This window comes from Pongo pygmaeus, chromosome 7, assembly GCF_028885625.2.
Source record: "Pongo pygmaeus isolate AG05252 chromosome 7, NHGRI_mPonPyg2-v2.0_pri, whole genome shotgun sequence".
Classification (NCBI taxonomy): domain Eukaryota; kingdom Metazoa; phylum Chordata; class Mammalia; order Primates; family Hominidae; genus Pongo; species Pongo pygmaeus.
The window spans coordinates 22,187,114-22,210,375 of NC_072380.2; the positions used below are offsets into that span (position 1 = coordinate 22,187,114).

At 58.7% G+C, this 23,262-nt stretch overlaps 2 protein-coding genes across 5 annotated transcripts; both read right to left on the minus strand.

The window, feature by feature from the left end:
* Window positions 1–524: 524 nt before the first annotated feature.
* Window positions 525–6,107, minus strand: NUDT18 (nudix hydrolase 18). Its single transcript, XM_063668578.1, has 3 exons — window positions 2,785–6,107; window positions 1,785–1,998; window positions 525–1,547 (listed from the first exon to the last, which is right to left on the minus strand). Exons 1-3 carry the CDS (start codon window positions 3,349–3,351, stop codon window positions 952–954), a joined length of 1,377 nt encoding a protein of 458 aa, XP_063524648.1. The 5' UTR covers window positions 3,352–6,107; the 3' UTR covers window positions 525–951.
* A 1,931-nt stretch (window positions 6,108–8,038) lies between these two features.
* HR (HR lysine demethylase and nuclear receptor corepressor) lies at window positions 8,039–22,802 on the minus strand. Of its 4 annotated transcripts, none has more exons than XM_054498931.2 (18): window positions 22,191–22,802; window positions 20,672–21,464; window positions 19,218–19,368; window positions 18,947–19,140; window positions 17,279–17,443; window positions 16,433–16,522; window positions 16,136–16,251; window positions 15,253–15,334; window positions 14,697–14,860; window positions 14,348–14,590; window positions 13,974–14,139; window positions 13,736–13,805; window positions 13,390–13,520; window positions 12,802–12,921; window positions 12,588–12,703; window positions 10,515–10,679; window positions 9,941–10,069; window positions 8,039–9,393 (listed from the first exon to the last, which is right to left on the minus strand). In XM_054498931.2, the coding sequence occupies exons 1-18, from the start codon at window positions 22,800–22,802 to the stop codon at window positions 9,331–9,333; spliced, it is 3,570 nt and encodes a 1,189-aa protein (XP_054354906.1). In that variant the 3' UTR covers window positions 8,039–9,330. The 4 variants fall into 4 exon arrangements, with proteins under 4 accessions (XP_054354906.1, XP_054354905.1, XP_054354908.1 ...); XM_054498930.2 differs by having other exon boundaries at window positions 17,279–17,446; XM_054498933.2 differs by lacking the exon at window positions 10,515–10,679.
* Window positions 22,803–23,262: the final 460 nt, after the last annotated feature.

Genomic DNA, 23,262 nt, shown 5'->3' on the forward strand with positions numbered 1-23,262 from the left:
AACTCCCTAACCTCAAGTGATCCACCTGTGTCAGCCTACCAAAGTGTTGGGATTACAGGCGTGAGCCACTGTGCCCGGCCACTTATCAAAAAAAAAAAAATTCCTACCATGATTCAGCCAGGCTGAGGAGAAATGAAAAGGTTTGGTCTGGCGTGGGCTGAAATTGTGAAAAGGCAGAGGCAGGAGAGCCAGGGGGAGGGGTCCACGCCAGGGAGGCTCAAGGAGAGAGCAGAGGCAGCACCTGCAGCTCCTGTCCCACGTGAAGTTCCTCTGGGGCTGCCCACTGCCCAACCCTTGGAGGGCTCAGAGCTGTGTTTCATTAGGGATGGGTCCCCTCAGAGTCACATCCCGGGCCAGCAGGCCAGCTGGAGGGAGCCCCAGGGGCCATGCTGGACAGCGGACTGGCCTGCACTGTCAGTGCACTGGGAAAGGCATGGGTGCCTGTGGGTAACACGAGGGGAGCAGCAGCTCCTGGACAGCAGTCCCCATCACTTTCTCCCCACAGAGACGTTTAGGCAGGGAGGCAAGGTGAGTAACACCTCTTTACTCAGCAACATGCTCCTCCCTCGGGGGACCTTCCCCAGTGCCCCTCCATGCTCGAAGGGCCTGGAAGGATCAGGATGCAGGCCTTTCCCAAGGAGGGCACAGAACGTGATGAGGAGATGCCACTGGGGGTGCAGAAAGCTCCCCATCCCCCTGGGGAGAGGTGTCAGCATGCCCTCAGGGTAGTCAGGTCCTGAGCTTTGGACTCCTTGCTTGGTTAAAGGCACTGTCCCTTGTGCAATCTAGAGGAATGCTCCTCAAAGCATCTCTCCTGGGGACCAGGAGAGCCGCCCCTGCTCCCAATGCAACAAGATCCCTGATCGCCAGCCTCTTGCCTCCCTCAGAGGGAGACAAGTCCGCACTGGAGGGAGCACGGCTGCCTAGCTCCCTGTCACCTCCTCCACCTCTCTATCTGTTCACTGGGACAACAGAGGATCCCTGAAGCCGCTGGAGGAGCTGGCTTTGCAGGTCTTCCTCCATCACCTTCCACCAAGAGAAGTTCTCACCCCGAACTTTTGGGGGTTCATCCTGGATCCCTGGGCTCCGAAAAGCCACGGTCACCAGCACATTCAGACAGATGCCATCACTGTGATCTCGCCCTAGGTGCTGCAGTCCAAGCAACCCCTTGATCTCCACCACCAAGTGGTGCAGGGTCAGACACTCCTGCAGCAGCCGCAGGACGGCCATCTTCATGCCACCCCTCTGCTCCATAGGGTCGAGGCCACAGGCAGTGACAGGCAAGTGAGGCATCCCCACTGTGCCCACCAACACCCACACTGTCTGGGCGCTGGTAAAGGTGGCCACGAGCCGCTGGCAGACCAGATCACAGGGTAGCTCTTGGGGCAGAATGAGAGGGTGCCTGGCTTGCTGGCGATACTGGGCGGCTAGCTCAACCAGGTGCAGGATGTCATGGGCTCGCAGCGGAGTGGGCAGGGAGGTCCGTGGGTACCAGGCAGCCTGCAGGGACTCCACATCGGCCTCCTTGGAAGTCTTGAGAATTCCACCTGGGGGAGATGTGGGGGATGGGGCAGGGAGGGTCTGTGTGGAGAGAAATGCAGGTCTGGCAAAGTCAACAGACATCCCTGACCCAGGAGAGAGGCCCCCAGCCCAAAGGCTGGAACCTGCCCATGCCAGGCTGTGCCAGCCATAACAGGACTGGCTGTGGAGGGGCTCACCTCACCGAGGAGCTGGGGGAAAGGTGTCAACTGGCCCTGTTCACACTGCCTCCAGGTGGGCCATACCTGTGGGGCGAGCGAGGAACACGAAGCGGACCCAGGAGGGGCCCCGCTCCTCCACGGACAGCAGTGTCTCGGGCTCACAGTGCAGCCCCGCCTCCTCCTTCACCTCCCGCTGCAGCGCCTCCACGATGGTCTCCCCCGGCTCCATTCTCCCCGCAGGCAGGTACCACGACCCCCGGCACTCCCTCTTGGCCTCCTGGATCAGTAGCACCTCATCCTGAGAGGAGAGAGGATCCTCACTTCCTGCCACAGCCTTCCCTCGCCCCAGGACCAGGGGGCATCTCAAACACAGTCGCCCAAGACTCCCCTCTGGGTGGACACCCTCAACCCGGCTAGCGCTCCAGGAGACCTGCCCTCGTGTCGCTGGGGGCTGCAGCCCTCTCCTCTCTGCAATTCGTCTCTCTCTGGATTTAGGAAGACTTCCATTTCAGGAAGGGCTGAGATTCCTGGAAGCCGCTTCAGGGGCTGGAGATGAGGCCCCAGAGTTAGGATCACCATGTGTCTGTCTTGCATTGATTTGCGTCTGTACCTGTCACTGTGTATCTCGCCTCCAACGGCGTGGTTTACAAACTGTGTTGGGTCCTCACACTGGGGTCTGGCTTGAAACACGACCCCCCACCTCCGCTCTGTACAACCCCGCCCTATGGTCCTGGCCCCTTCTAGTTGTCATTACATCGCCCACTACAGGGATCAGCACCAAAGGCCTGAGGGTAAGCCCGGGTTGAGCCATGCTATCTGAGGGGCTCTGGGCACTCCGCTAGACTCTGGGGAAGGGAAGGAATGAGGCCTAGTGGGATGAGACAAACAGGCCCCGGGCCTCAGTTTCCTCTTCTGCATATCGGGACGAACGCAGGACACAGATGCGAGTGGGAGTGGGAGTGCTTTGCAAAACTGGGAAGCGCCACGCACACGGCAGCACTGGCTGTGGCCGTTGGGTCTTCTGTCCCCACCTGGGCTGGCTGCGCGCTCCCGAGGCCCGGCGGGCCCGGGGGCGGCCGCTCACCTGCTCGCTGAGGAACACGGCCAGCACCACGTAGCACACGTTCTTCCGCAGCCGCACTGGCGCCGGCGGCTCCCCGGCCGGCGCCGAGTCGCAGCTCTGCACGCTCGACCCCTGGCCAGCCAGCACGGAAGCCAGCGCCCCCGCCAGGCCCTCCGAGGCCATCGGGTCCCCCGGTGGGCGGCGGCCCGGATCCTCGCAGACCGACTGAGCCGAGCCGCGGGCTAGCGTGCGCTGCGGCTCCCCCTCCCAGTCCCTGCTGCAGCGGGCCGGGCGCTCACGAGAACGCGGAAGCGCACGCGAACGCGGAAGCGCACGCGAGCTCTGGCCGCTGATAGGCTGCGCGGCGCCGCGGCCTGCCCGGATTGGCCGGCCCGCGGCAGTCACCGAGGAGGCGGGGCCGCCGGGGGCCGCCCGGGAACTGGGTGGGCACCGGTCCGCAGCCCAGCGGATCCCGCCCGGCTTCTGCCGCCTGTCAGTTCCGCGCGCTCCGGACGTCTCCCCGCCGCCCCCCGCTCGCCAACTCCCCAAGCGCGCACTGGTCTGCCGGAGCTCCGATGGTGACGTCATCTTTCCTGCAGGGCGCTTTGCGCCGCCGGCGTAGGCGACGGTGACGCGACAAGCCCAGTGACGTCACGGAGGCCCGGGGCCGCCCCTTGGACCCACTGTCCCGCTGTTGCCGTAAACACACAATGGCATTGCCGGAGTTGATCATATCCCAAATACCTTTCTTCTCACTCCACCGAAGAGTTATAAATGTCACATGGCCCGTGGGGGTGGGGGACATAAACCCCTGCCTTGAAGAAGATTCTGCAGTAGTTGGAGAGATGGACGGAGTCCTAGATGAGGAGTCAGCTGAGGGTTCGAGGCTAAGTGCTAAATGCTTGGTTTGGGCAGGAAGAGTGACAGGCGCTGGGAGGAGGGAGGGGGCAGGGCTGGGGATGGCGGGAGGGGTCCGGGGCTGAGAGAAGGCTGCCGTCAGCCAGCCCACCCTCATCAGTGTCCCTCTGCCCACCGCATTTCCCACGCAGCTCAAGGCCCTCTCTGCTGCAGATGATGCGCCCTGGGAGGGCGGGGGTGGGGCCTTGCTCCTCCATCCTTGTCGTCACCCTCCCACCCAGCGTGCAGGACCTGGCGCGTGGAGAGCAGGGTGGGGGTGGTTGTGGCAAGCGCCTGCTCCTCTCCCAGCTTGGCCTTTCCTCCTTCACCCGCCCCTCAGCACTGGAAGGCAAAGCCAGCTGGAAGGGATCTGCGAAGCAGGCCGTCTGGCTCCTCACCTGGCAGAGGCCACCCCTTTCCTCTGCCTCTGATAGTTTTGTGCGCCTCCCTGCTGGGGAGACAGTGGCTTGGTGGTGTGGACAAAGCTCAGGACCTGCAACCAGATGGCCAGCCACTGCTGGCTGGCTTGCTCTGTGCTCCTGGGTGAGCTGTGGGCCTCAATTTTCTTATTTGTAGAGTAGGGTCATAGCAATTCTTCTTTTACAGTGGTGTTGGGAAGCCACAACAATCGGAGAGGAGCTGTGTGGATTGTCCAGCACTGGGCACCGTCCCCAGGCAGCCCACCAACCCTCAGGGGTAGTCCCTCTCCACCATAGCTCTTGCTACCACACGCAAGGCCTGCCCTCATGAAATGTGACTTTTGTTATCCCCTAGAGACAGGGTTTCACTCTGTTGCTCAGATTGGAGGTGCAGTGGCGTGATCACAGCTCCTACTGCAGCCTTGATCTCTTGGGTTCGAGCCATCCTCCTGCCTCAGACTCCTGAGTAGCTGGGACTGCAGGTGTGCACCACCAGGCCTGGCTAAATTTTTAATTTTTAATTCTTTGTAGAAACGAGGGTCTTGCTATATTGCCCAGGCTGGTCTTGAACTCCTGGCCTCAGTGATCCTCCCGCCTTGGCCTCCCAAAGCGCTGTGGTTGCAGGCATGAGCCACCACGCCTGGCGAAATGTGCCTGTAGAGCTGCCTTAGAACTGGACTCAGGAACTTCAGCAACGCAGGATGCGTCTCTTTAGGCTCCTCTCACCTGCTGATACTGACCACAGGCTCCCTGGAGGCAGGGCCCTGTGTTAGGCTGTGGGATATCACTAGAAGACCCATGAATTTTGAGGCATTTGCTGAACACCGCTGGGCCAGGCCCTATCCTGGACCTGTCACCTTCCAGATAACTGCAGGCACAGGACCCCAGGACTGCAGAGCAACTTGTCAACATATTTGCTCTGTGTGTGTGTGTGTGTGTGTCTGTCTTGCGGCACGCACATGTGTGAATCCCTCAGTTTTCCCACCTGTGAAGTGGGGGCAGGTTGGACCCAGACTCCTGTCTGCCTCGCAGGGATGATTTGAGAGGGTGAGATCATGTCTAGGCAGGGATCTGGGAGCTTCAGAGGCAGCCTAAGGTAAACAACAGAAGGCCTCACTGCCCAGAGAGCAAAGACCGCAGCAAACCATGGCTCCACGCCTCCCATTATCCCGGGGGGGAAAGCCCTCCCCAAATCCCCTTGTAAACTGTGAAGGGAGTGCTGAGACAACAAAGAGGCAGGAGTTCCCAAGGCCTTGGGAGAGAACAGCAGTCAGACAGAGGCTGGAGAGGCCTTGAGACAAGGGAGGCAGCTGAGGGAGGACGGGAGGCTAGATAGGAACCACCAGTGTCCCCATCAAGTCAACTGTGTGTCCTCCAGTCACAGAGAGGGAAGAACCCTGTCCAGTGTGCCGGGCGGCACAGCATGGTGAATGGGAGCAGCTTAATGCTCCCAGCCCCCATGGGAGCCAAGCCGGAGCCAGCCGTTTCAGGGCATATGTGCGCATGTGCGGAGGGGTGGAGTGGGGGGAGCACATGAGCAGGAAGGCCTGGGTAGGCAGCCATGGGGATGGGGACGGGGACAGGGACAGGCAGGGCAAGGTTGTATCAGGGCATCTGTGATGCTAGAGCCATGGACAGAGCAACAAGGCCTGTGTCTTGACAAGGTAGGAAGGTGAGGAGGGCAGGAACCCAAGCTACAGCAGGAGAGGGAGGGCTGGCCACAGGCTAGCTCTCTGAGGGACCCTGGAGACGCCACATCTACCCTCCAGGCCATCTGTCAAATGCAGGCATGGTTGGATCCTGGAACAGAAAAAGGGCATTCATGAAAAAATTGGTGAAATCCCAGTGAGGCCTGTTGCTTCGTTAGTAGTGTGGTATCAATATTAATTTCGTAGTTTTGATCAAGCCACCATGGTTATGTAAGATGTTCACAACAGGGGAGGCTGGGTGAAGGATAATTGGGAACTTCCTGTGCTATCTTTGTGACTCAGCTGTAAATCTAAAATTATTTCAAAATAAAAAGCCTGAGCATGTATATTCAGGGCAACTCGAATCTATGCTCCTGGGTAAAAAGGGGAAAAAAAAAAAGTCTAAGAATTTTATCAGAGAAAAAGGAAAGAAGTCATTGGGTATGCAACCCTGCGCTCACTTCCAGGTTGGCTGGTTGTATGTCTGGGATTTCTGAGCAACAGAGGGGCTGCAGGCAGAGCACAGCTGGTAGACCCTGTGAGCAGCAGAGGCCCAAGGGTCTATGAGGAACCATGCCACCGAGTGCCCCAAGACGAGTCTCAGAGTCAGTCTCTACCTGGCCTGGCTGCATTCTCAGGAATAGTGCTGGAACAAATGAACATTGATTCGCTTCTGTTTACAAAGAGACCAAATATGTCCTCAAGGGCATTGTGACCCACCTGGAAGGCCAGAGGGGGTTAAGAGGAGATAAGGTCTTGTGGGGAAGACAGAGGCTCAGTGATGCACTATTCCCACCCCTAATGGGTAAAATTCAGAGAACCATCTTCCCACAGGAAATACCCCGGATTTGGGGTTCTGAGGTGACATCAGGACATGGCTACAGAAGATGAAGTGAGGCATGGTGGATCACGCTTGTAATCCCAGAACTTTGGGAGGCCAAGGTGGGCAGATTGCTTGAGCCCAGGAGTTCGAGACCAGCCTGGACAGTGTGGCAAGACCCTGTCTCTACAAAAACTACCAAAATTAGGCATGGTGGCACGCACCTGTAGTCCCAGCTACTCAGGAGGCTGAGGTGGGAGGATGGCATGAGTCCAGGAGGCAGAGGTTGCAGTGAGCTGGGATTGCATCACTGCATTCCAGCCTGGGTGACAGAGTGAGACCCTGTCTCAAACAAAAGATGAAACGTGGGTAGGAATGGGTCATTCAGGGCCACTTGGAACACGATCAGCTATAAAGCACGTACATTGGAAGAAGAAGGACAGAGAGGAGGGCAAGCCTGTTAAATTCCACTAAGAGTTAAGACTATAATGTACACAAGGTGGCTTGACTCAGAAAACTTGGTTCAAATCCCAGTTCTGCCACTAAAATTGCTATGCAACCTTGGGTAATTTACGTAATTGTAGCTTGCCTGTTTCTTCTTCTGTAAAATGGAAATAAATCCTATCTGTCTCAAAATCGTGATAACCGATTAACTGAGATCGTTTTATTGAAAGGGATTAAATGAGATAAATTATTATTATTATTATTTTGGAGGCAGAGTCTTGCTCTGTCTCCCAGGCTGGAGTGCAGTGGCATGATCTCGGCTCACTGCAATCTCCACCTCCCAGGTTCAAGCGATTCTTCTGCCTCAGCCTCCCTTGTAGCTGGGATTACAGGTGCCTGCCACCATGCCTGGCTAATATATATATACATATATATATATATATATATTTTTTTTTTTTTTGGTATTTTAGTAGAGACAGGGTTTAACCATGTTGGCCAGGCTGGTCTTGAACTCCTGACCTCAAGCAATCCACCCGCCTCTGCCTCCCAAAGTGCTAGGATTACAGGCGTGAACCACGTGGCCTGGCCAGATGAGATAAATTAAATGAAAACAATAGCAAAGTAAACTGTAGAGTTCTCAGTTTTTTCTTTTCTTTTCTCCTCTTTATCCCATTAAAAAAACGAAAATAACTGAGTTCTCCAAACAATGAAGGAAGCCCTACATTTTTTTTTTAAATAAAGGATGGTTTTGTAAATCATGGCAAAGCCACTTAATGGAATATAAGCAGTCATTTAAAATGAAGATTAGGTAGCAACACAGAAAATGATTATGATATGGTGTTGAAAGAAAGAAACCGAGGACAAAACACAGCAATCCAGCCATGTGCACAGCAAATCCTTGGAGAAAGCACTGGGAGGGAATACGCCAAAATACTCATAGTAGTTGGAGGTGTGTAATGATGGGCTCGAAGGTGACTTTCTTGTTTTCTAAATGTTCTGAAAGTATATTACACTTATAATAAAAAACTTTATTTAATAAAAAAATTCCCCAAACCACAGCAGGAACAATTAGGTATGACAAGAGTGGGAGTGTTTTTCTTTGTGGGGCTGAGATACACAAAGGAAGCGGGAGAGGGCAGAGCGCCACCAGGAGGCTGTGGGCGTGGAGCGGGGACAAGGAGGGGTCCGCTGTCTGAAGCAGTCAGGCTCAGTCCCAGGGTGGCTGGGCCTGGCGTCGGCCATGGCCACCAAGGGCAGACAGGCGGGGCAAGGGCTCTTCTGGGCTATACTCCTGGATCTCCACGTCAAGGTAGACGGGAGAGATAGGGCGGACTGGAGCTTGCTGGGTGGAGTAGGGCTCGGGAGTCTCTGCACAGGGAGGTCACCTCATGGCTGTGCCCCAGGACTCTGCCTTGCCTGCTGTTGCACTCAGGAGCATCTTCAGGGGACAGCCCCCCACCCCACCCAAAGTCTCCTCAGTGGGAGGCAAGGACCCAGGCCCCAGAGGAAGAGCAGGCAGTGGTGTCCTGTCCCTCGGGCCCTAGCTCCGGGCTGCCCTACTCCATTTGTCTCTACTCTAAGGCAGGTTTCCATGTCCCCCTCCCTCCCTGGACCATGTGGCCTGCAGGGGCAGGGCCAACCACACTGGCAGCAGTCACAAAACAACAGACTTTAATGGAAATCATGAAGGAGGGAAGCGCGCGGACCAGGAAGGGGCTGAGTGACATCGCCCATGCCGCTCCCTCCGCCAAGCCTGAGCAGCTCCTGATGCCACCCTCTCCTCACACTCCCCAGATCTTTTGGCAGGAGGGCAGAAGGTCGGGGGCCCCTTGTTCAGCATGCCTGCAGTGAGCCCAGTGAGGATGCGGTGGTAGAAACGGAGCTGGGGCAGTAGAGTGGGCTCAGCGGGAGTGAGCAGCAGGAGGAGGTGTTGTTTAAGCCAGAATGACTCCCAAGTTTCCCCAAGGAAGGGCTGTTTGTCCCCTGGGTCGCGGAGGAGTGGGGATTGGAGGAAGTCAATTGCCCCCAGTGCGGGCCTGGTACCATGGAGAGGGGCACAGGGTGGGGGAGGTGCCAGCCTGAGAAGGACAGGTGTGAGCTTGGTGGCACTGTGGTTGTTGGCTTAAGGGGGAGGGGAACAGAGTGCCCTGCTTGTGCCCAGAGTGGTGCTTGTGGGGTTGACCAGAAATCCCCAAGTCACCTAGCGTCATCCCCTGCTAAAGTTGTGCCTGGGCTGAGTGCCTGGGCTGAGTACCTGGTCTACCTGTCCCCACCCCGACCCCAGACACCTAGCATCCCTCTATTTGGCCTCCTGTAATGTCCCCACGGCCACCTTCACTGCTTGGAACACAGCCCAGTCCATCTAGGAAAAAGAGAGAGGACAAAGCATTTTCAGCTACATTCCTGGGCACCCCCACCCCCCGCTGTCCCCCACCCTACTTAAAAGGAATACTCTGGCCAGGTGCGGTGGCTCACACCTGTAATCCCAGCACTTTGGGAGGCCAAGGTGGGTGGATCATTTGAGGTCAGGAGTTCAAGACCAGTCTGGCCAACATGGTGAAACCCCACCTCTACTAAAAATCCAAAAAAAAATTAGCCAGGCGTGGTGGTGGGTGCCTGTAGTCCCAGCTACTTGGGAGGCTGAGGCAGGAGAATCACTTGAACCCAGGAGGCGGAGGTTGCAGGGAGCTGAGATAGTGCCACTGCACTCTAGCCTGGGTGACAGAGCAAGACTCCATCTCAAAAAACAAAATAAACAAAAGGAATACGCTGCCCCTGCACAGGGTGGCTGCCTGCTTGGCACAGGGTGGGATCTGCTATGTCCACTGCAGCTGTGGCACAGGGAGTTGGGAGGCTTGGGCAGCACACCCAGCCTGCTGGCCCACATCCCAGGCCCACATCCCACTCACCTGGGCATAAAGCAGGCGGCAGTCAGGGGGAAGGCTGGGTCCCTGGTAGCAGAGCTGAGCGGAGAGGGCAGAGGTCTCAGGGGAGAGGAAGTGCTGAGTGACGCTGACTGTGCTCACCAGGCCCTGCACCTGTGTCGGGGGGACACGGACAGTGAGGCTCAAGATCACACATCCTCTCCGTGTCCCCCTGGTCCCTGAGGTTCGCTTCCTCTAGTGACACCCACCCCTGACCCCTGGCTCTGAGAGAGCAGATTCCTGGATGTTCTCTGGACACCTCAAAGGCTGTGGCCAAAACCGGGCCTCAGAACTGCCAGAGAGACCCCAAAGTCTCCCTGCGAGCCCCCTGACATCAGCATGCCCAGGAGACCAGGAGTGGACTCTGGCACCAGTCCCAGTTGGGCTCAGTGACTTCAAGGCCTCTTGGCTCCCCCGTTTTCTCTTCCCCACAGCAGCGTGCGGCTCCCTGCCCTGCCTGGCTCTTGGTTATTGAGAGGATGTTGGATGCCTGCGGCCTTGATCGGGTCGCTCCTGCCATCCTGATCTCCCCGCAGAGCCCCTGCCCACCGGGAAGCACCTGGTGGGGAGCCCCTGCAGGCACCAGCACGGCCTCTCCGGGGGCCTGGAGCAGGGTCCAGCAGCTCACGCCCCACTCCTCCCGCAGGCGCTGCCGCAGCCCTGCGTCCAGGTAGCAGCTGCCTGGGGCACCAGGCTCCAGGGCGCCTGCCCCAGCCGGGCACACCTCAAAGAAGAGAAGGGGGAATGAGCGAGATGGGGAGGGAAGGGCAGGGCTGCAGGAGGATGGGGCATGGACTTTCCAGAGGCCAGGGGTGGAGAAAAGAGCCGAAGGGTCAAGTCTTGAAGGGCAGGCAGGGAGGGCATGGCTGAGTTTGTTTGGGGCTGGGGCAGCTCAGGTTGGCAGAACACACATTTGGCTGGAAGGAGCTTAGAAGGAAGGGATTCAAGGCCCTACAGTTGGGCAGACTGAATCCCTGCTTTTCTAGGGCTGGAGGCCTTTAACAGCCTCTGTGACCTCGGCCCCTCTGCTCCCTCTCTCAATGGTACCCCTTTCTGTAAATCTGAGAGAGACGTCCTGCATGATCCCAGTTCATAAACTGTCTACCAGGACTTCTTCATCTGAAGTCTTTGGAATGGCCAGAATTGTGTGCTAAGTGGTGGATGAGGAGAGAGCTGTATGTCCCTGGGGAGACAACTCAAAGTGTTCATCAGGGTCTCCCTAAGATTCCGGACACAGAAAAGGGAAGGACCACTGCGAGGCTCTGAGTGCCAGCGGGTGAACAGGCTTTCCGGCCAGGCCGAGGCCTCTGCAGCAGCCACAGCTACGGGGACCTCACAAGCCCAACCAGAGCAGGGAGCTCTCTGGGCAGGCAGGGACTCGCGGAGGCCGGAGGTGCCCAGGGAACATGTGCAAAGGGGACGCCAGCATCGTGCTCCAACCCACCACCAGCCCAGTCCACCCCCTTTGGCAAGGACCTCAGCCATTGCCCCTGGGCTTAGGGCTGCAAGATGGGGCCGTGGGGGAAAGGAAGGCTGGTGAAGCAGATTGGACCCTACGGGAGTCCCAGCTGGGTGCCAAGATTCCTTTGCCCTTGGAGATTCAGGTCCATCCTGGAGCTGAGCAGTGTTTCCCAGGCCACCCAGGGAGACTGTGCCCCTCAGCCCTGCCCCATGAGTCACTGGGTTGGGCCGTGGTGACTGCCCACGGCCAGCCACACCCAGCCCGGAAGAGGCCATCTGTGTGTGGAGGTGTGCTTGTCTGCTCCCCTCTGCGTGTCCCAGCATCTGTGTGTGCATCTACACATGTGTGTGCCTGTGGGCAGGAGGGGTGCACACCATGCTGGCCTCTGCACGTCTCCGTGTGTGTGCCTTGGCGAGGGGTGACACTAGGTGGAAGTCTTTTCCCCAGGATAATGAGGGCTCGGCTGGACTTGGGAACCACGGGGCTGCCCTCGCCTTACCCATGGAATACTCTCCTCCCCTGCGCCTCAAGCTTCTTGCCTCCAGCCCACCCCATCACCTTCCCCTTCCCTGGTTCCTCACCTGACCCGTCTCTCCCTCCACTTCCCTCAGCCCCCTTCCTTGCTAGCCCCTCCGGGAGCATCTCCTCCAGGCAGTCTCCCCTAACAAGATGCAAATACCAAAAGGGGGGCAGCCAGACGGAGTCTCAGAAGGGACAGGAGGCTGCCTGCCTCCAGGAAGAGCATAGAGTAGTGACCTGGGGCCATGACAGACAGAAGCTCAGATCCCAGCCCTGCCACTGAGCCTCGGTGTTCTCATCTACCAATGGGAAAGGAGCAGTGCCTGCCTCATGGGGTGGGGGTTTGAGACGGGTAACAGATAATTGTGCCTACGGCCCTAGCACCACTTCCAGCCTCGGGCAGCTGGTGCTTTCATTTCATCATCGGGTCCAGGCTCTCCCGCCGCAGCCCCTGCCCCTTCTCTGAGCCCCACGGCAGAACTCCGGGTCCCCTCTGCCTTCTCTGCACCTGTCTGTGCGAGTTGGGTCTGTGCAGCTCACCTGAGGGTGTGAGGCAGGGAGCGAGCACACGGGACCGCACACGGGGTGGGACTGGACGAGCTTCTAGGGCTGGGCGGGGGGGAAGGGGAGGGCTCCCGGCTGCCTCCTCACCATCTGGAGAAAGCGGCGGATGCGCTGGGCGTCCTGTGCCCGGAACACGTGCCACACAGTGCTGACCTGGCTGCCCGGAGACCAGAGCCCCTCCCCGTCCAGGCCTGAAAGGAAGTCTGAGGAGGAAAGAGCGCTCAGGCAGGCCCAGGGCTGGTGGCGACAGACACTCACCTCTGTAGCTTGTCCCCGCTCCTGCCTCTGGCCGAGAACCTACCTTTCTGTGCCCGGTGCCAGGCAGGCAGTGGTGCGTCGGCATGCACCAGGATGCTGACCAGGTCGGCCACCTCCACACAGAGGTTCTTGGTCCCCAGGTGTCCCCGGTGCGGGCTCACACCTGCATGGCAATAGAGAAAGAACAGTCAGAAATGGAATCAGAGAGCCAGGCGTGGTGGCTCACGCCTGTAATCCCAGCACTTTGGGAGGCCGAGGCAGGCGGATCACCTGAGGTCAGGAGTTTGAGACCAGCCTCAACATGGAGAAACCCCGTCTCTACTAAAAATACAAAAAATTAGCCAGGCGTGGTGGTGCATGCCTGTAATCCCAGCTACTCGAGAAGCTGAGGCAGGAGAATTGCTTGAACCTGGGAGGCGGAGGTTGCGGTGAGCCGAGAGCATGCCATTGCACTCCAGCCTGGGCAACAAGAGCGAAACTCCGTCTCAACAAAAAAAAAAAAAAAAAGAAAGAAAGAAAGAAATGGAATCAGAGAAGCGCTTCAGGCCCCAGGGCCTTGGCACAGAGGCTTGTGTGCCCCGAGATGACAGGCATGGGATTAGAGACTGGGCAGGAGTGGAGGGACACTCACCATAGGCTGCCCAGAGCTGGGGCTCCAGTGGATGCAGGGCAAGGTCCGGTGGGAGGTAGGAAGCCAGGTTGAGTTTTCCATGGAGGGCACAGTACTCCGGGAGTGGCAGGCTGGCAGCTAGGTTCTCCACTCTGTCAGGGGAGGGGGTCATGCCCAGCAGGCCCAACCTGGGCACCAGAGACCCCATCAAAGCCCCCCCACTGCCGGGGTAACTCCCAGAGGGCAAACATGAGAGCACCAGGGACCACGGGGTGGGGGCGGGGGGGCAGAGGAGGAGGGGAGGGCTGAACCAGGCAGGGCCTGCGGTGGCTGGGGAGTTAGGGCTGGCCCTTGGTGACATACACACCTGCTGGTGTCCTTATCCCCCAAAGCTCGGTGCAGCAGGAGGACAGAGCCCTCGTCTGACTTTGGGCGAACTACAGGAGGAGACAGAACGGCCATTGGCCTCCTCGGTCCTGAAGCCCCTGCCCCGGCGGCAGCAACACCTGCTTCCAGCCCCTCAGGGTCACCCTGGGACTCCTCTGCCACCCGATCCCTAGGGCTTGGGCTCCCAGCTCCCTCTCCCCTGTGTCGGGGACACTTACGCTCGGGCCAGGAGAAGCCCTCCCAGAATGTTGTGCTGCCCAGGCTGGTGGGCTGGGGAGGTCCGAGGGGGCTCAGCGCCTGCACCTGGCCTCCAAGTGCCCCGAGAGCTTCTGTCCCCCACAGGTTGCCCTGCAATGTCCTTTGGATCCCTGACACCAACACAGGCTGTGGTGGGAAAGGAAGGAGGCCATGAGGAGAATGGCCGGGGTGCCCGCCGTGGCCAGGCAAGGGCGTGTTGTAAGGACAGTAGAACAGCTCGGGGACAGCCCTCCTGCTCCCTCTGAGCCACTGGGTCTGTCTGGGCCTAGGGACCAAGGCCCCGAGGGGCAGGTGGGGTGGCCAGGGCTGGGAGGGGAGAGGAGGAGTGCCTCACCTGGCCCTGCCTCCAGTGCTCCTGGAAGAGGTGGAAGCCACGCCGAGGCCGAGGCCGGGGCTCCTGCAGCCACAGCAAAGCCCCTGGGGGAGGCAGCCGGGGCCGCACTGGAGAGAGGGGCAGGCCCAGGCCCTTGCGCAGACCTGGGCCAGCTCGAAGCCCCGGCCCCAGGGCTTTCTCCTGGATCTTCCGTTCCACCACCTGTGCGATAATGCTGTCCAGGATGTTGGTGATGCGGTCGTCCTGCAGGGAGGGGCACAGGGGCTCAGGACCCACTGGGCCCCGCAGGGAGAGCAGGCCCAGCCTCTGGTCCCCTGGCTGCTAGCCCTCCCTCCGTGCCCTCACTCACACTGGGCAGGGCCGGAGTGACGGGGGCGAAGGCCATGTGTATTCGCTCATGGCCCAAGCAGAGTTTGACCGCGGTAGAAGCCAGCAGTTCGCAGAGAGAAGAACAAGGCAGGGGCCCTCGGCCAGCACGGTCCTCTGCTGGGGTCTCAGTGGAATCGGGGGTCTCTGTTGGGGAGGAAGATGGTGGGGGGCTTCGCGTTTGGTCCCTCCTCTTCCCCTCGAGGCCCTCTTGCCCATGCTGCTCTTCCCTCTCTTCCTGGCTGAGCCCACTCTCTCCCCAGCCAGCATCCGCCACCTCAGCTCTGCTCTGGGTCTCCCCACTCTACTGCCTTTCCTGCAGGCAGCTCCAGAGCCTCTAAAAAGAGGGGTTCAGAGGGGGGGTCTGGCCAAAGAAGGTGTTCGGAGGTGTGTCCTGAGGGAAGTGGTGGAGATTAATGGGGGCGGGGGGGGGGGTGGTTGCTAAAGTCCCTGGAGACTTCTGTGGCTGTCTCCTCCTGCCTCAAACTCTGGCCCAGCCTCCCTCCTGCACAGGCCGAGGGGCAAGAGGAGCCGCTCACCCTCTTTGATGCTCTTGGTCCTATGGGTGTCGCCATTGCAGGAAGGTTGTGGAGTTGAGGGCATTTTCTGTGTCGATTCCTTCTGTTAAACCCATCCACCACCCCCCCAATCCAACCAGAGGTTTTAAAATGGCAGACACAATTCAACAGAACCCACAAGAATGAACAATGGACTCTTGTCAGTCCTAAAATCGTGTTTATAGGAGCAAAATGCTATAGGATACAAAATTAGGTGGAAAAAAGTCGCTCATGGACTTCTACCTATGGTAGGGTCTATAGTCTACTAAAATAGACAAATGGCTGGAAATAAATACGTCAAAACTAATGGTAGCATTAAGGTCATTATCATTTTCTTCCTTATACTTGTCTGTATTTTCCAAATTTTCCCAGTGGTATATAACACAGTGTCTGGCACCCAAAATGCATTCAATGAACTATTTATTTTGAATGGATGACTTTTATAATAAGAACATGAACTTCATAAAAACTTTGCAAAATGCACATTGAGCGCCTACTAGGTGTTAGGTGCCGGGATACTGGGAAGGCGGGCCAACACTCCACCTGAAGGAACCCATGGCCTGGGGACCTGGCCATACCAACAAGCACCTCTAGCGTGATGTGGCAAGCGCTGAACAAGAATATGCACAGAGTAAGGCGGATATGCTCCAGGAAGGCAGAGGGTGAGGACCTCCAGGGCCTGGGGGTGGGAGGGGCCAGCGCTGGAGATCATGCATGGCTCCTGATCCCCAAGGTGGGAATTAGCCTGATCCCACAGGCTTCTCTCTCTTCATCCCCACCAAAAAAAAAAGGGGGGGCCAAACCCCTGCAAAGGTCAGTCATTTGCAGGCATGATACCCAACCGGCGACATGCCCTGGGTCTTACCTGCTGGCCTGCATCCCCGGGGGCCCACACCCGGGCATCAGCTTGGCAGGGGCAGTGCCCCCGGATATCAAACTTGACCCAGACCTGGTGCATTGCAGTGCTCAGCTCTGCCAAAGCTGGGGGCGGGGGTGGGCAGGAGAGGGAGGTTGGTGGTGAGTGTAGACCAACAGGCAGTCCCGGGCAGCTTGGCCTTGCCAAGCAGAAGGGCATGGCACTGGGGGGAGGGACAATCAGACGGGAAGCTGGTCTCCCTCAGGACCCAACCTCTGCACGCCCCACCCCTCCAAGATGGCTCACCCTGGCTGGAGACAAACTGGGTCAGCGTCAGGGAACAGGCAGCATGCCCGGCCTCCTGCGTGCACTCCTCCGTGGACTGCTCCTGAAAGCCTGTGGGGCGGGAAGAGAAAAGCTGCAGGTCCAGAAATCAAGGTAATCACAGGTTAAGGTCAGAGAAGGTCAGGACATGATATCTAAATCAGGGGACTCAACAGTCCACAAAACTCGTGTTTTCTGGGAAACCTGGGTCAGATAGAGACACAGCACTCTTTGCTTGTAGAATGCACAGCCTTTAACGTGCTGAGATGCTTTGCAGGCCCTTAGGCTAACCATGTGGAAGACAATGTTCTGAAACGTATCTGACCCTGGAGCTCTTTTTGGTCATGCCTACTGGAACACAGGGAAATTTCAAGCTCTCCTGTGGCCAACTTGAGCCAAGGGAAAGAAAGCTGAGAACCATGAAAAGAACAGGACGAAATCAGAAGACCTGAGTCTAAGTCCTGGCTGCAACGCGTTACTAACTGTGTGACCTTGGACGAGTCACTTATCCTCTGAGTTTTTCTCATCTGGAAAACAAAAGCAGTAACACCCACTTCACAGTGTTACAGCAGGTTTTAAAAGGTGCCAGCTGAACAGAGTGGGAGATACCGAGTGGGCACACTCGCCTTTGTTTAAGGGTGGTCAAGGACGCAGGCATGGTCCTCTGATCTGCAGAGAGGGGAAGTCTGCTCTAAGGGCATTGAGCCATGGTGGCTGAGGCTGGGGCTGCGCAGTGGGTAGGGGGCTTTTTGGGGAGAGGCAGCCAACGAATGACCACAGGCTTGCAGCAGTCCCCCTGAGGGCTCCATCCCCCAGCCCCTCTCCTACCTGCTTTGTCCCTGGCCCGCCCAGTGCCTGCCACACGACCACAGGCCACGCACAGCCGGTGGCTGCAGCAGGGACATCGCCAGTGGGTGTTGAAGAGTCCATGGTGGCAACGGCTGCAGCAGCGTGGAATGCCTGGGCTGTCCTCTGTCACGGCTGGCCCTTGGCCTGCTGACCACGGAGAGAACAGGGTCTGAGGGTGAAGGCAACAGGCCCCAATGGAAGGCTTCACGTGGGAAGGATCCAGGGAGGGGCAGGAGAAGCAAGGAGCAGCTTCCATGGACGGGCCCCCCAGGGAAGGGAGACAGGCCCCTCGACAGCTACCCCCTGCTTACTCCACAGCCCTGTCAAGAGCCTCCCTGTAGAAACCATCCTCTCCAGCAAAGGCTTCCAGGGACAGTGGAGGCCTCAGCTTCACCATTCCTGCCCCATACCCAGCCCTGCCCCAGGGACTTCCTCACTGGCCCTGAATTACTAATGCACACCACTTCTAGCACATTCTTTCCTCCACCTCCTTCCCTCCAAGCCCTACGTACTACCAGAAATGGTAACCATGCTCAGGTGCCATTTCCTCCAGGAGACTTTGTTGTCATTGTTTTGAGATAGGGTCTCACTCTGTCATCTAGGCTGGAGTACAGTGGTGTGATTACAGCTCACTGCAGCCTCCATCTCCTGGGCTCAAGTGATCCTCCCACCTCAGCCTCCCAAAGTGCTGGGATTACAGGCGTGGGCCACTGCGCCCAGCCAGGAGTGGGGTTTTCTAAGAACCAAGTATCAGTCTAAGCCATTGTTGGTAGGTGGAAAAGGTGTCGCTGAGTACAATTCAACGAACGCCTTGCCTTTGGGTGCAGGGGCCTCAGAGGTGGTTAGGACTTGACCCTGCCTCGCAGTGCACACATTCCAGGTAGGGAGATGGACCCATAAATACAGCGATGACTGTGGCACCACGAGGCAGGTGCTGGAGACGGAAAATGCCAGGGAAGGGTGAGGATGGGAATGCGGGAGAGCTTCCCAAGTGGGACCCAGAGGATGAGTAAGTTTTCATTCACCAGGTAGAAAGGGAGGAGCAGGGCATTCCAGACACAGGGACAGCCAGTGCCAAGGCCTGAGGGGATGACAAGCTCCAGGGAGCCGGGAAGGGAAGGATGGGTGGCGTGTGTGCTGGGAACCCAGGCTGGGAGTGGCAGGAGCCGACAGGGAGCCGGCTGAAGATGCACCAAGGGGCCTGGCCTGGCTGGGGCAAGAGGGAGCCCCGGGGGGTCTCCACCCAAAGACTGACCGGCAGCCCAGGGCTGTATGCTTATGAGGAACTCTCTCTGCTGCAGAAGGGAGACCGAAGGGAGCGCCTGCAGTCAGAGGGGACCTTAGCCCAGGTCCTGTCAGTCCTCTAGGCCCAGGAGCTTCGCCTGACCCCCAAGCCCTCTGGAGTTCCCCCACCTCCCAGTGCCTTGCAGATACTTGGCACTCATTCTTGTTTTCCCAACAAGCCCAAAAACTCCCAGAGAACTGGGCTGTACCCAGTTTGACACCTTCCTGATGTCCCCACCCAGGCCAGGAGCTCTTCTGAGGTTGCCTTAGGTCTAGGAGCCGGCAGTGTGGGTGGGGTCAGGGGAGGGACACCTGGGGCTCCCCACACAGAGACCCCACGTAGACCCAGGAGGTCCTGTTCACCTTCCCGCTGGGCCCAAGCCAGGGCCTCCCGCTCCCTCCGCAGCAGGCGGCACAGTCGGTCCCCCAAACCACTGAGCAGGTGCTTGGCGAGGCCTGTGCTGAGCCGGCTGTCAGGGCCAGACCCTGGGCCTTCCTCAGAGCTGGAGTTGGCAGCTGTGTCTTCCTCCTGCTGCGGCTCCCCTCCCAGAGACGATCTGGAGAGACGGCAGGGGGAGGTGAGGAAGGAGCCCTGGCAGGAGGGCACTGGAGGCGTCCAGGGGCAATGGCTCACCTCCGCACTTGCTGAGAGTGGCAGGCGTGCCCTCCTCCCTCTCCAGCTGCCTGGGCACAACTTTGGCATTGAGCCAGTTTTGCAGGGAGAGCCAGACATGGTATGTCCTGAAGTCCTGGGTCCTGGAGACTGGCCTGGCCATCTAGGGGTCCTGAGGGGACAATGCAGAGGTCAGGAATCTGAGTTTCCTGGGCTGCTGAGAACCCCATTCCCCACCTTAGCGCCCACCCCATCTACACTCAGAGCCAGCCCAGTTTCTCGCCCCAGGTCTCTGAAGCCTAATTCAGAACCAGCAAGAGTGGACCAGGGAGCTGGAAGGCTCGCACGCCAGGCTGAGCAGGGAGTCTGAGGATGCCCTGACATGGACCGGCAGCCGAGGGAAGAGGTTGTCTGGTGTGTTGAGCCCAAGGCTTTGGGCAGCTGGGGCAATCGTCCTGATACAAGTGCAGGATCCAGCCAGTGTAGACTTTGGATAGCTCCACTGAGGGCTTAGTGATACCACTGGCTGCGTGACATGAGGAGACAACCCCAACGTGGACGGACGGCGCCGGAAGGTGAGAAGGCCGGAGAGTTTCAACACAGGCCACAGGTGCAGTAACCCAAGAAGGCGAAGGGGCCAACAAATTCCCAGCCAGGGCAGAGGCCTGGGCAGAGGGCACAGACAGGCCCATGCCAGGTGCAGGGGCATTTGGGCAAGGCCACGGAGAGTCCTGATCCACACCCAGCCGTCCAGGAAGCTGAAAAACTGAAGTGATCCCAAAGAACTGAGGCTGGGGCCGGCAGTGCCAGGGTCCTCCATGGAGGGCACAGTGTAGCAAATGACTCTAGGCAGCGCCCAGAGCCCAAGCACTGGCAGAGTCCAAACTGAGTCTCCAGCTCCATCTGGCCAAGAGAGCAGCCATTCCTGGGGCAGGACAAGGGATCCTTCAGGACAAGCAATCCCCAAACAGGGATTTGTGGCACACGCAGTCATCGCAGTGAACATTTACTGAGTGTTCGCTGGGTGCCAGGAATTCTTCCAAGCCCTTGCTATGAATTATTCTAGCATTTAACTTTTGCAGCAGTCTTCCTGAGGTCGGTGCTGTCTTCTTCCCCATTTTATAGATGAAGTAACTGAGGCCCAGAGAGGTGAAGCAACTCATCCGAGGTCACACAGCTACCAATCGGCAAAGTCAGGGATGAGGCGCTGTGGCTCCAGAGCCATGCTCTGAACCATGTCCTTATACTGCCACCAACACACCAGGGCTTGGGAGGAGACAGAGATAGAAGATACTTGCTGGAAGGCTCTGTCCTGGAGATGCTGAGGAACTCCCAGAGAGCCCTCGCGATCCAGGTGGGAGCCTGACCACTGGTTGTGGTCCACTCATAAAGCCTACAGACCCCACCCCATGCGAAGCCCCAGCCCTGGCTGCCCCCTCCCACGCAGGGCCTGCAGCCCCTCCCGGCCCCCTTACCTTTCTGCTCATCATGCTGTCCCGAGTCTGCCTCCTTGTTCCCTATCGATGTGTCCCGCACCTCCTGCCAACCCCCAGCCCCCTGTTCTGCAGTGCCTGGGAAAGGGTCCGGTGGCCGCTTGGGGGCTGGACTGCCCACTGCTCCCTGGACCTCGGGGCTGCCTGCCCTTTTGAGGGCCCGGAGCCGAGCAACCGGCCTCTCCTCCACCTCAGGGCAGCCGCGTGGACATTCAAACTGCTCGGAGTGCCGTGTGAGCCATGTCTTCTTCAGCTTGGTGTGGTGGCTGGGGGTGCAGGCCCTGGGGCCAGAGGCCTTGTTCACTTCCTCACTGGGTTCGCTGGCTCCACTGGCACCCCCCTCCAGGCCCTCCTGGCACTTCCCACAAGGGCCAAGACCCCCACCTTTAGTGGGTGGGTAGGATGAACAGCAGCCCCGCTGGGTGACAGGCGGCTCGGGAGAGGGGCACCTTGGTGTTGCTGGTGGCCCCAGCTGGTACCCAAGGTTCCCATCGCCTGGCCCAGCCCAGACGTTGCCAAGAGTATGAACTAGGCCTGGGGGACAAGCGGGCCAGGGGGTCCGGGGCACAGTGTCTGGCTGCCCCAGAAAGAGTGGGCAAGGATTCTGCTGCCGGCCAGCTCCCATCTCTCCATCCCTCTGGTGCAGTGAAGGGCGTTCAGCCTCCCCGGCTCTCTGCAGGTGCCCACCAAGGTTTAAGCCCAACAACCCAGGTTCCGCAGCTGCCAAGGGCTCCTTTGCCAACCTGGGAATACTCGGATCCTTATAGTAAAAACCCTAAAGAGGGGAGAAAGTGTTACGCTTCGGCTGACTTGGGCTCCGCGTGCCTAAATGGATGGGCAGAACTGACAAGCAAGAAGGAAGGGGAGAATACTGAAGCCCTCATTCTGATTAATAAACAGCACTGCCCTAGGTCTCTGGAGTGTCTCCGACACTGTCCTGGCAACCCCCACCTCCTCCCCCAGGATTTCTCAGACTTCCCCACAAGGAAGTCTAAGAACTAAAGGGTGACTGCCTGGCACAGCCAAAGGGCATCTGGGGTCTGTTTGGGCCATTTGGCGTCCTGTGCCATACTGAGTTTTAAGTGTTTTAACATCTCATCCCTGGGAGTGGGAGCCATCTACGGAGGAGGTGCCCTAGACATGGGCCATGGGGTCCCCTGCACATCCCACTCTCAGATAGAGGGCCCTTGTCTGCCTGCCCATCTCCTCCCAGGACAAGCCACACATTCCAAGGCCACAGTTCCCAGGAACTTATCCTAGGCAGACAATGGGTGAGTCAGTGGTGCAATGACCTGAGGGCAGGGGAGGCCTAGAGAGATGGAGCTGCTCAGGGTAGGGCTTGCTTAGGGTTGACTGTGGGGCCTGGAACAGCTCCAAGCTGATAGACCCCTCTACCTCGGTGCTGCCTTCTCTTTTCATCACAGTGGAAGGGCAGCTTGGGGACCACCGAGCTACTTTGCAAGGCCAGAGTCACAGGTACCCTCTCTGCCCCTGCACTCACCTTGCTGCCTAAGCCGAAGGCAGAGGGCACTTTGGGATGGCCCCCGGAGTATACCCAGGGGTGCGGGGTCAGGGGCCAGTCACATGGACGCTCTGGGGGCAGGCCAGACACTAGGTAGGGTGGCAAGCAGGTGGGCACCCAGAAGGGAGCTCGCTCCAGGATCTTGGTCTCCAGAAGGAAAGGGCAGTGCCAGGGCCGGAAGGCCACAGGGTCACTCTTGAGATGGCCACCACTATGCTCAGGCATCAGGGGGCCACAGCGAGGTGGGCACGCTGGCCCGCAGAATGCCAGTGGATGGGTAAGCATGGCCTCCTTCCAGCGCAGTCCCTCTTTGCTGCCCAGCCAGTTGACCTTCCTCTCCCCATTCTGGGGGCCCTCGCCCTCCACAAGTGGGAGCGTGTCCTTGGGGCCCTGGGGGAAGCCAGGGGGAAGCCAGGAGTCTGGGGTGCTCAGGACGCCCCTCCAAAAGGGAGCAGGCTCTCCCAGGCACCGCGGCCCACGGTGCAGTCCATCTCGAGGCGGGCTGCCCGGCTCCTGTCTCACGATGCCGTTCTCTGGGGCCGTCTTCTCCCAGGTCGGGGTGCCCTTCAGGAAGCTGGGCGTACTCTCCATCACTCTCCTGCCCTCATGGGGCTCTCCCAGAGGGGGGTCCCTGGAGCATAACCATCAAAGCATGAGCTTCTGGGGCACATGCCCCAAGCACCTTACAGCCTGGCACAGAGTGGGCACCGCCCTGGCAGCACTGAGGCAGCTCAAACCAGTAAGGCAAGTGCCAGCCCACAACTGGGCACCATGCTGCCTCTCCACATGCAGCCAGATGCATCTTGCTCCTCCAGTGTGGGGATGTCACCCCTTCCCTAAATTCCACCTCGGCCAGTGCCCCTCAGCGGAGGCTGCCATTGCTAGTAGGGCATGTCCTGGCCTCACCGAGCTAGGAATCTGCTCACGACCCATGAGGGAGGACAGAAAGTGGAAGGCACTGAACGAAAAAAAAGGCTGGATCCTGAGCCTGACTCTGTCCTATGCTGTATGGCCTTGGGCAAATCATGTCACTCCTCCGGGCCTCAGTGTG